The following is a 16,159-nucleotide window of genomic DNA, read 5'->3' as shown; positions in this document are numbered from 1 at the left end:
ATGTTGTCAAAGAGATGTTTTCATTGTTGTGCTGGCAAACCACAGTATCAGGGCAATTACCACATTAGTTGTGTTGTACCACCAAAACCAGTAGGCCTATTGTTAACCAGGAACTGTGGGACTGTGCTGTAAATCGAAAAGGTTTGTGTTCAGAAAACAGCTAAAAGTGGATTTGTAATTCTACCACTTTATTATTAGTAGGGGATGGTTAACCCAGTATACAAACAACCAATGAAACAAAGTAGCCTACATTTACTCAAGTAGTAGCATAGGTGTCATTTACACTGGGGACGCTGGGGACATGTCCCCACCACTCGCATTGGAGTATCTTGTTGTCTTGTTCTCCTGACTCCAATATTGTGCATTGTCATGTCTCATGGACTTAGTGTTTCATCACCTCCCTAATATGAGCCCTCAAATGTCCCCACCACTTTTCAACACAAAGTGACACCCTTGAGTAGTATGCTACTACAAGTACAATTTTGAGGTAACTTTTAGGCCTAATCACTACATTTATTTGACAGCTACATGTACCAGTTACTTTGCAGATTAAGATTTTACTAAACATAGGAGTGTCTTATAAAGATATGATCCACAGATTAATCCACCCAATAGTAGGCTATAAAGTAACCTTAGTATTGGTTCCAGATTGTCTAACAATAGAAATGCACTTACATAATGCATCTTACAAATAAAATCCTACAACCCTCACATGGGCCATCTTTCGTGAGTGACCTACTTTTTCCTTCAATGCTTCAAGTAGCCCACATTTAGATGAGTCTGTAGGCTACTCTTACTTAAGTAAGATTTTGTGTGTAGGACTTTTCCTTGTGGATTTTTACACAGTGCTGAAGTTACTTTCATTCAAGTGAAAGGAGCTGAGTACTTCTTCCAGTACTGCTCTTTTAAACCTGACACAACACCGGTAATGTGGACACCGGTGGTGGTTTAAATCATTGCACCACCGAAAAACACTGCCTACTGCTGCTGGTAAGTACAGCATATTTATAAGGCATTATGAGAGCCCATATTTTTAACTCAGATTTCCTCCCCTTTTTGGAAAAAAAAAACGACAGGTCTTCTCTTCTTTTATTTTAGCAATATGGTGACTCGCAGTACGCTTTTCATCCCGTACAACTCGATCAAACCTAAACACTTCATAATACAGTCTACTACGGATATAATGTACTGGAAATTTGCCGCGGCCTTCTTTTTTCACAAAATGATAGTCGTCTTGACCAATCGCGACTCAAATAGAAGCTTGTCCCCGCCTGTTTTTGGCTCTTGAAAGTGCTTGGACTAATCAGCGCTCGCCTCCGTGTGTTCAGCCATTTTGTAAGAAAATCAAGCAAGTGTGCCGCCCTACCTTCGCTTCAGACCTGCAGTTTTTTTCTTGTGCAATGGACGGGTAAGTGGAAAAAGAACCATACTTAAGACTTAAATTTATATAGCAAACAAGTCGCCGAGCAATTTCTTCGCATATTTCGAAGCTTATTAACACATTTTGATTCCGAAGATTGTTTCAGTTAACCGTTAGACCGGGAAAGTTTTGAACATTTTTTTTTCATCAAAACATGCAACAGTTAGCAGGAGCGTAAGCTAACTAGCAGCTGCTAGCCATCGCTACCGCTAGCAAACGTTAGTTATGTGAACCGTGTGAACGGACATGTTATCGTTTTATGGCAGTAACGCTAACTAAAGCATACCTAACTTGATGAGAGTTAAGTTACGATTTGAACAAACTTTTTAGAGCAACATACTGGCAATACAACGTCGTGTGCTAACGCAGACATTAATTAACATTAGCTAACTGTACCTTGGGAACTTGGGTTTCACGGGAGCTAGCTAAAGCAACGTGTCTCATTTCCGCATTCATTTGTCTGGAGAGTGCCAGGGCCATGTTGAAGATGTCTGGCCTGAACATTTCACGCTGATTGAATCAGAGACTTCTACAACGGGTTATCCAAACAGGATAGGGGAAACAATAGCGCGTTGTTTCAGTCAGGCGTAACGTTATTCCACTTTTTTCGATCACCTGCATTCGACAGTTGAAAGGACTTCCAATGCAGCGTGAATGTTGCCTTGAAGCCGCCCAGCATTACGCTTAACGTACATTTGTTTATTAGAGATTTGTTTCATCATTACTTGTGCCAAGTGTCCACTCTCGCTCAAGTATTCTGTTAACTTATATTTTGCCAACCCACTACAGCCGCCTAGACGCTGACTTGTACCCTCTGGGATCCGGCTACGTCCCTGAAATTGAGTAAGTATTGTGTAACGTTATATTTTTGCATGGCCGCGTTTGGCTCGAATTATTTAAGTTGCTGTGGTGCGTTCTGAATTTCAAGCTTCGTACATCTTCCCCTCTCAATGAGGAAGTCAGTTTTGCTCTTGTTTGAACAACACTAATGTAATTCAACACGCACAATGTTCTGTTTTATGAACTGTTTAAAGGTATCTTGTGATGGATCTCAGGGAATTTCCTTTGATTTCCTTTATTATAATCTTTTTTTGTCTTTAACAGCAGTGTCCATGACATATCAGTTGGCACAAAGGTAAGCCGTTTTGTAATCCTCTTCTCTTTGTAGTTCTGCTTCTCACTTTTCCTCATTTCACTGACCACACTATATAATACATGCTAAGAGCTAACATTTGTTAACCCTAGTATTTGCAGAGTAAATAGATATCCACTAAATCATTTGTTGGTTTAAACTTCCAGTAGGTTTTGTGGCATAAAAATGTCTGTTTGGCATTTATAGCCTTATTAAATATACATTTGTGCTGTAAGTATGTTTTTTTATTTTTTCATCAATTTTTGCTTTGAGATTAGATAATAAGTATTTATTTTATTTACATTTTTTCAAGTGTAGCAGGCATTTTTGCGTGTCCCACTGCACCTGAATCATTTTTAGGCAAGAAAAGAGAAACTTTTCACAAGTCTGTGCGGAAATGGAAAAGAACTGTGCCGACATTGATGACTTGAATTACATAGTCTGTCTGTTTGCAAGAGCTTCCTCTATAATTACAGAACTGCTATCCGAAGCCATTTCTCATGTGTAATGAGTTTGCAGTTGCAGACTGGCTCTTCTTTTTATGATATGCAACTGAATGGTCAGCGCACTAATGTTGCAGCTACTCTGAAGACTGGACATAATATAGTTAGAATAGATTATCTATGGTGGGGGTTTATTTTTTTCCTGTGCTTGTTTCTGTTGGTTGTGTGGCTGTTGAAACTTCCTGTTGTTTTTGTGTGTGCCATAATAGCCTGTTGGTCTTACTGGAATGTTAAGAAAGGAACTGAATCCTGTCCTGGTGCTTGATAATTTAGACTTATTTCTATCACAAGATTACTCAACCGGCAATGGTGAAACAAATTAGCAAAGTGTTGTCCAGTGTTAATCTATTTGCATGAGTCTGCTCTTAACATTTCTTGTGCTGATGGAGCTGTTGTATGCTTATGTAACTGAAACAGCAGTCCTTCCCTACATGTTTGTTTGTGCATACTTGTTAAGGAGGAACTGCTGGTTGTTAACTTGCATATCCAATAAAAATGCCTTCCTAAGTAGTAATCCTTGGTAACATGGCCTGGGGCAGCTATGTGTAAGTGGAGTAATTGAACTCAACTTAGGGCTATAACAGTCCTCCCACAACAGTCCTCATCCTCCTGACCAAAGGTCTTTACGCTGTTTAAACAAATACTCTTGGTGCAAATGCTGTAATGGGGACACCCCACCCCCCGACTTGTTTGACTAAGGCCTATTTTCCAGCTTGATAACAATGCACAATTTAATGGGTGCTTCTCAATACTCGAGATTTGACTTCAGATGTGATTCTTTCTTTTTTAACTTATCCTGTTTTCTGGTTTTAATGTGCTGTGGTAATGATGATTCTGAGTTATGGAGCTGGAATCTTTAATTATTCCGTCTGGGCAGAGTGTCTGGCATTCCGCGGTCACATTCCTGTCTCCCCCCTCCAGCCCCCTGGTGAGGCACAGCTCCCTGCCCCCTCCACTGGCAAAGCTGATCAGTGAACAAACATGTCTATACCTGTGCTGTTCTCCCTTTGTGCTTTCCCTGAGAGATTACAGGGCCCTTGCCAACACAAGTAAAGAAAATCCTAAGGGTTTTTCCCCCTATAAAATTTTCGTTTTCCTCCTTTGATGCAATGCAAACCAGGTGTGGTGATGGGGGGGGGGGGTAGAGCAAGGGAATTGCCTCTAGTCCATGTTTCTTTAAAAAAAAAAAAAAATTTTAGGTAGGCCATTGTCAGTGAGAGGAAGCTGCTCAGCGGTTTCACTATGTGGGCCAGTAATGTGTCCTCGTCTCCTGAATGTTACTCTTTTATACTGTCAATGTCTGGAGCAAATAAAGGATATGAAGAAGTCGATACACATTTTGTTTGTTTGTGTTGGAAAATGGGTTCGGCACGTTGTTGTAGTCAACCATTGGATTTGTAACTTATCCTTTCTGCTGCTCTGCACTCTCGCTCCAGAAGCTATCGGTATATTATTCACTCAATTGTTGTACAATCCTCTGTTTTGTATGTGACTTGATGTGTCTGCTCTGCACTGTAGGCAGTTTAGCTCTGTGGTTATTATTAGAATGAGGAAGAGGGGGGGGGGGGGGGGGGGGGGAGCGAGTCCTACCATGGAACAGTCCCCAGGAGGAAGTTTAGCAAAACCCTGGAAGCGGGCCTGATCTTTCTGCCTTTCCTGTTTGGAGTTGGTCTGCTGACTGATAATGTGACACGGCCCGCCCACGACCACTGAGTCAAGCTGGAGCCACTTCCTTCATTTCTCATGGCTGACATCTGTCCTTGGCCCATATATCAGGCAAAAATGTTTTGTGTGTTTTTTTTGTTTTGTTTTTCCCCATCAACCAAATCACACCATTCTCACTCATTCATCGTGATCTTTATTGTAAGCCTCTTGCTTTTTTTACTCAATTTTACAATTGGCTGCAAGTTCCTTACTGGCCACTCCCATTTTAAGAACTTTACCCTTTTTCCTCATTTCTATTGCATCCAATGCTTAATGACCTATTCATCATACCATTTTGAGTCTTGCAGTCTGTTAAATGTTTTTGAAAAGGTGTAGGAATGTCCCTTGTTTAAGTTCATGAATTGAGATAGCAGTCCTTGTTTGTGTGGGCTTTGGAGTGAGAGTGACTGAGTCAGCCAAACCATCTGGAAGTCAAAGGGTAGTTTATGCTGCTTACAGTGTTGTGTGGTTTTGTGCTCTCCGAGCAGCTAACTCAGTACCCCACATCATACCTTTACACTAGAGACACCACCAAATGTTTTCTCTGATCAGCTTATTCCTCTTTCATGAGTACACATGAAACTTGACTGAAACCTTCCCCCCACACCTTGCATATTTAAAGATTCACAAGGTGGGGAATGCTAGCAAACCTGCATGACTGGTTGGTTGTTGTTGTTAAAGTGCTCTGGGGCACTTCAACTCCCAGAGTGTCCTTGGGGTTCCATATGTGTGTGTGCTGCCATGTAACAATGCCCCTAGTCTCAGCCCGAACAGGACCTTCATTGTAGCGTGTTGTAGAGCTTAGGCTGCTGAGCCACTTCTTGTGACTGTTATACTTCATCTCCTTCAACCACAAACATACGCACAGCCGTGAAACGGCACTTTATATTTACTAAAGAGAGAGGACAGACAAGGCTGTTTCAGCAAACAGTAAACTAGTGTGGGCTGCGAGTATCCCCATCTTGCCTTCCAATCCAGAGGGCTCCAGCATGTTGTACACAATCCTAATACTGTGTTATGAGAAGATTGCTTGTACTGACAGCTGCTGTTAAACTATAGGCTTTTACAGCTGACTTGTGTGCTTTAAAGCTGAATAGTAGCTGTTCAGCCCTGAGTGTGATTGGCGGTTAAACAAATGAGTACACTGGTTTTGGACTAGGCAATACTTTTACAGAAGAGTATACAATGAGAAAGGGAAACATGACTATGATGTCTAATATCCCTGCTGACAAGCTAGGTGACTTGATTCTTCCTGGTGATGAAGGTGGGGTTCTTCTCAAGCGTGTTTGTACAATCCTCTTTTGGTTATCAGATTACTTCCTGCTTTATCGCACAATGGCTCTGTAACATGAGAGCTGTGCTCTCCACCTGCCATGCTGTGCCCTTATTGGTGAATGCACTGAAGTGAACCATTGTTTTCTCTCCTTCTGCAGAGGGGATCCGACGAACTCTTTTCTTCCTGCATATCCAACGGGCCCTATATCATGAACTCAGGTAGGGGGGTTGCCATGGAAGGGGCAAATTTTATTTTTTATTTTTTTGAAGTGCTTGTCGTCTGTGGTGTTTGTGTTGCCATGACGACCAATCCATTATTCAAGAAGAACCAGAGCCTTCTGCTCTCCCCCTCTGATTGTATTTGTGTGTTTGTTTGTTTTTTCTTGCAGCCAATGGCAACGACAGCAAAAAATTCAAAGGTGACGTCCGCAGTCCTGGTGTTCCGTCACGTGTGGTCCACGTACGCAAGCTGCCCAACGACATAAATGAGGCGGAGGTTATTGGACTGGGACTTCCCTTTGGGAAGGTCACTAATCTGCTGATGCTGAAAGGGAAAAACCAGGTAAGGACTGATATATGCAGGTCTGCTCACTAAACCTGTATGATTTGCAATCCTGAGTGAAATTTCTCTTTAGGGTCAAAGGATCAGGTTTCTAGCCTTCTGCCTAGACCTGAAAATTATGACAATGACCCTTTTGTCACATTTGTCGTGGTTTAGTGGGTAGGACGAGAAAACAACTCCCATTTAGACTTTCTTGAGGAAGACATTGAATCCCTCTTGAATGTCGTCATTGGGTCATGTTATATTACCTGCAGTTGTGTATCAAAACCAATAGATTTAATTTGGTTAAAAATAAACTTATGGGCAGTGAAAATGCCCATTAGAAATATTTCACAACAGTATAGTTCTTAGAAATGCTTAATAAATATTGCCCTAAAGTGAAACCTTTTATTATATGTGATGGGAGGAAAAACTATTTGAGTGGTCTTCCCCTGCAGGCGTTCCTGGAACTGAACAGCGAGGAGTGTGCACAGACAATGGTGAGCTACTACTCCTCTGTCACCCCTGTCATCAGAAACCACCCCATTTATATGCAATACTCAACTCATAAGGAGCTCAAGACGGACAACTCCCCAAACCAAGTGGTAAGGGCTTGCACACTCTCACTTTGTTTACATGTCTCTTTTAGACTTCAGTTACTGTTGTAGTCATTGCCAGCAGCTAACAGTTGATTGAACATGTCAATTTAAGATTTCTTGCTTTCCACCAATCTCAAATGTGTTTGTATAAACGTTGTGGTCCTTTTTTAAAGGCTCTGAACAGTGCAATGTAATGTTTGTGTCTAGCAGATTGTGGAATTTCATTGGTAAAAACAGAAAATGGCATGTTGCCTTGAACAAAGACATCTCACCACATTCATTTATTATTGCATCATTTTTTGCATTACATCCATGCTAAGAAGTTCCTGTGTTATTTTTCTACCTCAGCGTGCCCAGGCAGCTCTGCAGGCAGTCAATGCACTGCATGGAGGTGGTATGGGAGGCATGGCCATTTCTGCAGATGCAGGTAGCATCGTAGGAGCCACGTCCCAAAGCCCTGTACTCAGAGTCATCGTGGAAAACCTCTTCTACCCAGTCACCCTGGATGTACTGCACCAGGTACAGGCAGTTTTGTAGTTTCACTGAGACACTACAGTGAGTGAGTTGTTTAACTGCTGAGAAATGTTCCTCTGTGTCACAAATATTTATTTCACATTCTCTGCAATATACTTTGCTAATCTGATAACAAAATATGCATGTTGGTAATTGTGGGACTGTCGTGTGATCTCCCTTCCCAGATTTTCTCTAAATTCGGCACTGTGCTGAAGATCATCACTTTCACTAAGAACAACCAGTTCCAGGCTCTAATCCAGTATGCCGATGGCATGACAGCTCAGCACGCCAAACTGGTGAGACTGGTACAAATTGTGCTCTTTGTCATTATGTTTCACTCTGATTGTTTACCATTGAATATCAGATCACTTGGTGCTTTGTTACCTTTGCAGTAGGATTGAGATTGGCCATGACAAATTAACCAATTTAAAGGAAACTATCTCAGCTTCAGTCCAGTGTGTACACTGTTGGACCAATTGATCAAACATGAAACTGAAGTTTAAGTCACCAGTGTAACACACAATACATAAGTCATCTTAAGTCTAACGCTCCAATATCTATCTCAGTCTCTGGATGGACAGAACATCTACAATGCCTGCTGTACCCTGAGAATCAGCTTCTCCAAGCTTACCAGCCTCAATGTCAAGTACAACAATGACAAGAGCAGGGATTACACCCGCCCAGACCTCCCCACTGCGGATTCACAGGCCTCCATTGACCACCAGACCATGGCAGCTGCATTTGGTAAGATTGTGACATGATTTAAAGAAGTTTTGTGTTTGGTTCTAATCACATCTGTTCATGTTAACAAGCCTTAAACCAACAAGATTTATTAATTATTTTTAAGCATTTTTTTTCTTGTTTTACCTCGTCATTATTGCAAGGACACGTAATTGATAAGTTTGATCTTATTTTTGTTTGTTGCCTGTTGTCCCAGCTGCTCCAGGCATTATATCAGCCTCTCCCTATGGTGGAGCTCATGCCTTCCCCCCAACCTTTGCCATCCAACAGACAGGTCAGTTCTGTCTCCCACCGCGCTTATTCCAGAGACCAATATTCCTTCTGCAAACATTTGCCTGCTATGTACTCTTATGTAATTGGCCTTTACTTTAACACGCCAACTCTTATATTCTCCATAGCAGATGACTTTTAGTATGACGAGAGAAATAAGTTGAAAGTAATATGTTCTTCCTTTTAGGTCTGTCTATGCCCGGTATGCCCGGTGCCCTGGCGTCCCTGGGTGTGGGACATGGTGGCATGGCGGCTGCAGCTGCAGCAGCTAGTCGGCTTGGTCTGTCAGGACTCGGTCCCTCTGGTGGACACCATGTCTTGTTGGTCAGCAATCTGAACCCTGAGGTCAGTGTACTCCCTAGGCTTAAAGAGTTTTACATCTTGCCTCTGGCTGTGCAGTGCTGAGAAATGTTAAAATGTTGGGGGGGGGTATTTTTTTATTTTTTATATATATATACACTATTGTCCATGGACTTGGATCCATCTGTTCAAAAGCTCCAGGTTTTTTTTTGTTTTTTTTAAATTAGTTTTTTATTATTATTAAAAGGGGGTCATCAAGTCAAAACCTATTCTCTTTCAGGACCTGTCTGTGTTTGACCAAACCTGCTGCATTTCTGACCTGCCACTTTGCTCACTGTGAATTTTAAGTTTATTCAAAACACTAACTTCTTTTTTTTTTTACTTACCATTTCATATCTTCATTTTTGTCCATTAGTTGAAATCATTCTTGAGTTGTTGGAGAGACAATATTACTTTTTCTTTGTATTTAAAAAAAAAAAAAACCCACCATGTCCGTGATTTAGGTTTTTAACATAAATATATATAGTGGTAAAATGTATACGTAGTTGGTCACACAACTTACATTTACTGTAGTAAACTTAATAACTTACATGTTATGTAGTCATTACGATAAAAATGTTCATTTTAAGTTCAGATTTTGTTACAGGAACAGGATTATTAAAATTAATTTTCTGATTTGACTGTTTTTATTACAATGTAATTTTAAATAATCTAAACAAACATAGTATGTAATTTTTAAAAGTACATATTGTCTCTGCCCTTTTCTGTATTTCATTGTTAATCTTTTTTTCTCTTCTTTTTCTCCTAGTGTTCCCATAGTGACAGTGCATTTTAATTTAGCCAGTTCTACTGTCTGAAGCACTACATTTCTTTGTGTATACTGACCTTGTTTTTTACTTCCTTTTTTCTCTCTTCTTTCTCTGTCCCCCTCTCCCTCTTTTGTATTAAAACCCCCCTCACCTCAACTCTTGCCAACTGACTGCACGCCCCACGACCAATTGTTCCTTCTGTCCTCCTCCTCCTCTCTGCCACTACTGTTACTACTCCAACCACTCCTCCTCCTATCCACCAAACCCTCTTTCTCCCACATTCATTTTCTCCAATTTGGACACCACCCACAAATTGAAAACACAACATTGCCCCCCCTTTCCCCAATTTTGCCATCATCTGTCCTTCCATTATCTTGTTTCTTTCCTCCACCTCATCTTCATCATGCTGTTCGAACCCTCTCCTCTTCTCCCATCTTCATTCTCTTCGTCCCTCATGCCTCTCCTTCCTCCATGGTACTGTGGCCTTCCTGTGGACCTCGCTGCCTGTGGCCTGCGGACATGTCCCGACTCCACTCCACTGTCCTCCACTCCGCTCCGTCTCTTTTCCCCTGTCCCCTGTTCCGTATCCCCCTTTGGCCCCCTGCCCCGCTGCTCCCCCTGCTGTCTCTAAAGAGCGTTACGCCACACTGCCTCTTTATTCTTTTCGGTACGTTATCATCCTTTCATCTCTTTTTTTTATTACTACTGTTACCTGGCAAGGTGGGCATGTCTTGTCTCATGTTGTTGGTTTTGTTGGGTTTTTTTTAACCACTGATGTCTCGTCATCAGGCTCCGGGGCTATGAAGGGTGGGGGTGTCTGTTTGTGTTGGGGTTTGTATGACCTGTTTTGGTTGTTGTGGGTTTGTGTGAGGAAAGTAAGGTGAGAACACCACACAAAGCTGCAGCATTTCATTATTTTTTACAGCAGTGGTTTACTTTCCATGGGCAAAAAACACTTGCAATTTTTCATCTTCAAAGAGCACAGCCCCTCAGTGGAAATATTGCCTCAAATAGAAATGTGGGGATCATTTTGTACGGGAATGAGGCAGGAAGCAGATCTAAATTCTAAAGCATCACCCTCAGGAAAAGGATAAAGTTGACATTTTATTTGGTTCCGCACGGTCCAATTCTAAGCCATGAAAATTCATCAAATTTCATTTGTTAGGTTGATTTTTCTTTGGTTGCCTTGAGTCACTCAGCAACAAAGATGAAATGCTGCTGCTTTTTTTAGTAATTGGGAGTTGACATATCCCTTGGATTATGTCACCATATTTTGCAGTCTGTCTCAGTTAATCTAATGTAGGTATGTGCATGATAGTTTATTCCTGCATGTCTCTCTATTAGGCCCTTAGTTAGTCAAGAAATCAACAGTTTCTTCACTGTAGAGCTATCAAACCGATCAGAACCACTCATTTTACTACTCTGATTTTTGCCTTCAAATCACTGGCTCTCCCTTCTCAGGCATAACCATTTTAGCTGTGAGCATTTGTGTAATTGTTATCTAAGAGGAGTTATGTATGATAAGTTATAAGTAACTAATAGCCTGACAATTACTTATTAATCAGACCGTATTCATTTAGTAACAGTATGAATATTAATGCCCCTGATTTTGATAGTTTGTTTTTGTTGCTGTGATTGGCTGTGTGGGTCCTGTTATGTCTGTGTTCTTTGTTGAACTTGTATTGTGACACCTTCCTCTTCTCCGTAGGTGTGTATGGCGACGTGATGAGAGTGAAGATCCTATTCAATAAAAAGGAGAACGCTCTGATCCAGATGTCTGATGGCACACAGGCTCAGCTAGGTAGCTACATTCTCGCACTGCAGAACTCTATTGGCGTTCTTTGATCTATAATTTTCTTTCATGTATTTTCCTCGCATCATTTTACCATACATTGTCTTTAGCCTTTTACCTAGTGGGCCTCAACTGAGCAAACCAGACATAAATGACTGGCTGTTTTCTGATTGTTTCATTTGCACACAGAGGATCCAAGAAAAAAAATTCAGACTCGTTATGTAACTGCATACTTATCAGCGATGGTTAGAATGGAAATTGATTATTAAATTAGCTCTATGTTGTAAACTGGTAATAGAACTTTAACTCTTTGAATGTACAGTTAAAATGTGAAAGGTCATCTGCAACAAAGGAAAAATATGTGAAGTCAGTCCTGTTTAGAGTTGTATGTGAAGCCAGGTTTTGTTTGTGTGGTGTTAAAGTGTTGACTATGTTATTAATGTGTCTCAGCTATGAGCCACCTGAATGGCCAGCGTCTTCATGGCAGGGACATGCGTGTGACATTTTCGAAACACACCACTGTACAGCTGCCCAGAGAAGGCCATGAGGACCAGGGCCTCACAAAGGACTACGGCAACTCACCGCTGCATCGTTTCAAGAAGCCTGGCTCCAAAAATTACTCCAACATCTTCCCACCTTCTGCGACACTCCATCTCTCCAACATACCGTGAGTGCTGCTGCAAGAGCCTCCTTTTGATTCCTACACTCTACCCAACTGCTTTTGTGTTTTTAAGCTATTTAGCTTTGTAGTCTTGTAGACTCATTTATTTTTAAATTTTTAATGTATTTAGTGCTTGGGATTAAGCAGTATTTTTATAAACATGCTACTCTACAAGTGCATTTATTTTCAAATTAAATGATGTTGTCTTGTTTCACCACACCAGTAAACAGAAATGCAAATAGGTAAAGGGAATATAAAACCACATAATTACCAACAGCTTTATGTTGATTCTTTATTTTCCCCTCTGCTTTCAGGCCATCTGTGGTGGAGGATGACCTCAGGAGGCTTTTTGCCAGCTCAGGAGCCACAGTCAAGGCCTTCAAGTTCTTTCAGTAAGTCTCAGTCTACTCAGTCAATTTTCTTGAATTATGTCTTTATTGACTTTTTGGTGTTTGAATTGTTGGCTTTCTTTAGAACAATCAACAACCTCTATTTTAATGCAGAGCCAATTTAAGCAGTTACTGCTATGAAGTTTTTGGTAAGATCTCTTGTAGAGCATGGAGAAAAGTAAGCAAGTGGAAAGCATATGGACATTTTAAAAACAATGTTCTCTTTATTTAACAGGAAGGACCGCAAGATGGCTCTGATCCAGATGGGCTCAGTCGAGGAAGCAATTGAGTCCCTCATCGAGTTTCACAACCACGATCTTGGAGAGAACCACCACCTTCGAGTGTCCTTCTCAAAGTCCACCATCTGAGTGCCTTCTCTTCCTTCCTCCAAGTCTATTGCCATCTGAATGCTACCTTTTTGTCAAGGTTGCCTTCAGTGGAAATGGCCATTACATATTTATGACTGTGATTCATTGTAGAATGTTGCTCCCTTCACCCGCTTTCTTAATTGTTCCTTATCATTAGTAGGTTTGGGTATAGGATTTAATCTACTTGATTCTGGTTCTGATTCCAGGTCCCAATTTTCATCATATCACCCAAAACATTTTGAAAGCACTCACCATTATTTTCTTTTGATTTAGTGTCTTGAACTGTAATTCAACATAAAATACAAGGTATTTTAAATGAAAATGTAGTCAAAGAGGAGTATGTCCATTTGCCAAGCACAGATTGTAATATACTTTGTCATATTTGAGCTAGACCTGCTGACATTAGGTGATTCTGGGGCATTATTACTTTGACTGAGGACCTCTAAAAACCCTGTATTCTTGATCATTGACTGTTTTTGTCCACTGCAGGAAGGTGTTTTCGCTTATTGATTACATTTTCCTGTATCATTACTCTTATGTAAAGCATAACTACACTTGTAAGAAGTAGGTCCTGCCCATAATGATGTAAACCCTATTCACGTGCATTGGCGCAAGTGTAACAGGCCATGTAAACAAATGCGTCCAAATGTGGCTCAGGGACCAAAGTGGAATCAAAGCAGGTTTCTGATCAAATCTGTGGTTTTATCACTGAAACTGGTTCCAGTTCAGAACAGGTTCTTGGTACCCAAACCTAATCATTAATTTGTCTCCTAACATTTAGGTGGGGTCCCAGGAAAGGCAACATTCTGCACTGAAACATGTTATATATAACATATATTGGAGGTAAAGTAGGGGCAGCTGATGAACTGTCACTTTAGACCAAATCTCTAAAAAAAAAAAAAAAAAACACAAGACACCCTCCACCATGGATGTTTGCTTATGTGGATGAATTGTATCCAAAAACAGACACACTTCAGCATTCCTTTTACTATGATAGTCGTGTGGATGTGTGTGTGTGCGCCTTTTTGAAATGCCACTTTGAACCTGTTTGGCCAGTCAGAAACGGTTTGAGACAAGGATTTAGTTTTGGCTCACAGACCACCTAACAATTTATGTTCCAGAATCCCCTTTTTATTATATTTTTGCCTTCTTTTAACAACCCACCTATTTACTTTGGGGGACCCATACCACTATCTAAAGTTAATCAAGGACACATTCTTTAGTCTACAGTGTTGTGCCTTACTTTACCCCAACCGGATTGCCTATAACACAGCGCTAAAGACGTGGCTTTCGGTATGCCTTTTTTTTTCTTTTTCTCTCCATGCCTTCTGGTATGTACCAGCATTGTTTGAAAGGGGGAAAGTGGCTCATTCAATCTTCTGCTTCTTCAAAACAAATGTTTATCTAAGGATTTGCATATATCATATGTATGTAGAAACTATGAATGTAAGTAAGTTAGATGCCTAATATTTTTGCTAGGTGATGTAGCTCTGTTAGGTGTATTGTAGCAGGAAGTAAAGCTGTCAGCCTTCCTGTCTTACAGTTCCCATTCACCTCCATTAAGTCCTTTCTAGGGACAGTGGTTTTTGGGGCCTCATTTAACCATATTATGTTCATCTATATGTGGACACATATATTCATTTATCTTTTCTTTTAATGTTGGCATTTACATGTGTATCACTTCTAAGCTTAACTGATACCTATATGTAGTGGCTGGGTTTGATCATTATCACAGTGCCTTGACTCCTTCAGTTTTTAATCTGAGGCTGAAACACTTTCTGGCCTGGTCAGTTGACTTTGTTTACCTCTTGTTCAGGTGTTTTATCTTACCTGTCTTCAAAGATGCCTTTATCCCATTATATTCAGGTAATCCTACCTGTGAGAGGGCAGCTTGGAGGCATTTGTCAATTGAAAGTAACAACAGTCTTGGACTGTGTCTGAAAACCCAGTATATATCTTTTTCTTAAATTCAGGATAACCAGGTGGGATAGCCCTTGCCGATTACCTGTCTGTGTCCACTTATGCCACAGTCAGGTTCTTTAGTGCACTTTTCCTCATTGATAGTTCCAAGTTGGCACCATCACGCTGAAGTCTTAAACATCGTCACATTCCTGCGTGCCTCAAGCACCAGTTTCCACAGCCTCGACCACTAGTTTTGGACCAGATGCAGATGCGCTCTGTCTCTATTTTTGTAAAAGATTATTATGCATGGTTTAACAAAGCTTCATGTAGCTGCAGACGGTTATGCTGTTAAGGACCAAAGTATCTTCTACCCCCACTGTTTTGTAGAATTGTGATTTCTTAAAGGTTTATTCACATTCCTGCTATTCCACATGTATACAAGGCTTCAGTTCATTTTTTCCCTTTTCTCAGATGCCTTGGACTAAAGTCACATGAAGTTGAAATAACTGAGTTTCAACCTATATTGTATCCCATTTTGTTTGTTTGCCTTTACAAAGAGTCTACTTTCGTAGATTGCTTTAGAATGGATACTTAATTGAAATGTTGACAGTGTAGAAGATTATATGCCTTTTGGTTTCTTGTTAAGCTTTTTTTTTTTTTTTTTTATATGGGAGCGGGGTGGGGTTATTGTATGAAGCGGGGTTGATGGTTGTATATATTCATGTTTTTGTACCACAAAATCATTTGGATTATCCTCTTTACGTTCAAAACATGTATATTTTGATAAAACAATACAGACCTATTATGCTCTTTGGAGCTGTAAAAACAACAACTTTTGTAACACAAAGACATTAAACCTATCTGAACACAGAAGTGTCTCTGTATGTGCCCCCCCCCCCCCCCCCCCCCCCCCCCTTGCCATTCTGTTCTTGTCTCTTGCGTCTTCTGCTGCCTTCAATAAATCTTTAGTTTGTTCCTTCTTTCATCTGGCCTCATTTGGTTTCTGTCTCTTCCCTCCTGTCCTGTGGAACTGCTGCTCTGTAACGGTTAACATCTTGTAACATTTTCCACGTTTCCCATGCTGTTTACTACTGGTGGGGTGTGTGTATATATTTTTATTTTTTAAAATCTTTGACTATTTCCAACTTTGTACTCATCCCATCTGAAACTTGACTGACTGCTCATCTGGGTTCAGCTCAATCCCTTGATGAAACTGCTGCGATGATGATGGCAGGGTGGG

General features: G+C 40.7%; 1 protein-coding gene across 2 annotated transcripts; it reads left to right on the top strand.

Moving 5' to 3' along the window:
• The first annotated feature begins 1,379 nt into the window (after positions 1-1,379).
• ptbp1a (polypyrimidine tract binding protein 1a) lies at positions 1,380-15,789 on the top strand. 2 transcript variants are annotated; one of them, XM_038729410.1, is made up of 16 exons: positions 1,380-1,408; positions 2,210-2,263; positions 2,528-2,555; positions 6,193-6,253; positions 6,424-6,596; positions 7,034-7,180; positions 7,523-7,693; positions 7,873-7,983; positions 8,254-8,431; positions 8,625-8,702; positions 8,886-9,043; positions 10,441-10,474; positions 11,516-11,608; positions 12,050-12,266; positions 12,575-12,652; positions 12,885-13,017. In XM_038729410.1, the coding sequence occupies exons 1-16, from the start codon at positions 1,401-1,403 to the stop codon at positions 13,015-13,017; spliced, it is 1,722 nt and encodes a 573-aa protein (XP_038585338.1). In that variant the 5' UTR covers positions 1,380-1,400. The 2 variants fall into 2 exon arrangements, with proteins under 2 accessions (XP_038585338.1, XP_038585337.1); XM_038729409.1 differs by having other exon boundaries at positions 1,401-1,408; positions 2,525-2,555; positions 12,885-15,789.
• Positions 15,790-16,159: the final 370 nt, after the last annotated feature.

Source organism: Micropterus salmoides, unplaced genomic scaffold (assembly GCF_014851395.1).
Source record: "Micropterus salmoides isolate LMB-PRFRI ecotype aquatic unplaced genomic scaffold, ASM1485139v1 Ms_hic_scaffold_19, whole genome shotgun sequence".
Classification (NCBI taxonomy): Eukaryota; Metazoa; Chordata; class Actinopteri; order Centrarchiformes; family Centrarchidae; genus Micropterus; species Micropterus salmoides.
Note: the sequence above shows the minus strand (reverse complement) of the source record. Positions and strands in the feature narration are given on the sequence as shown.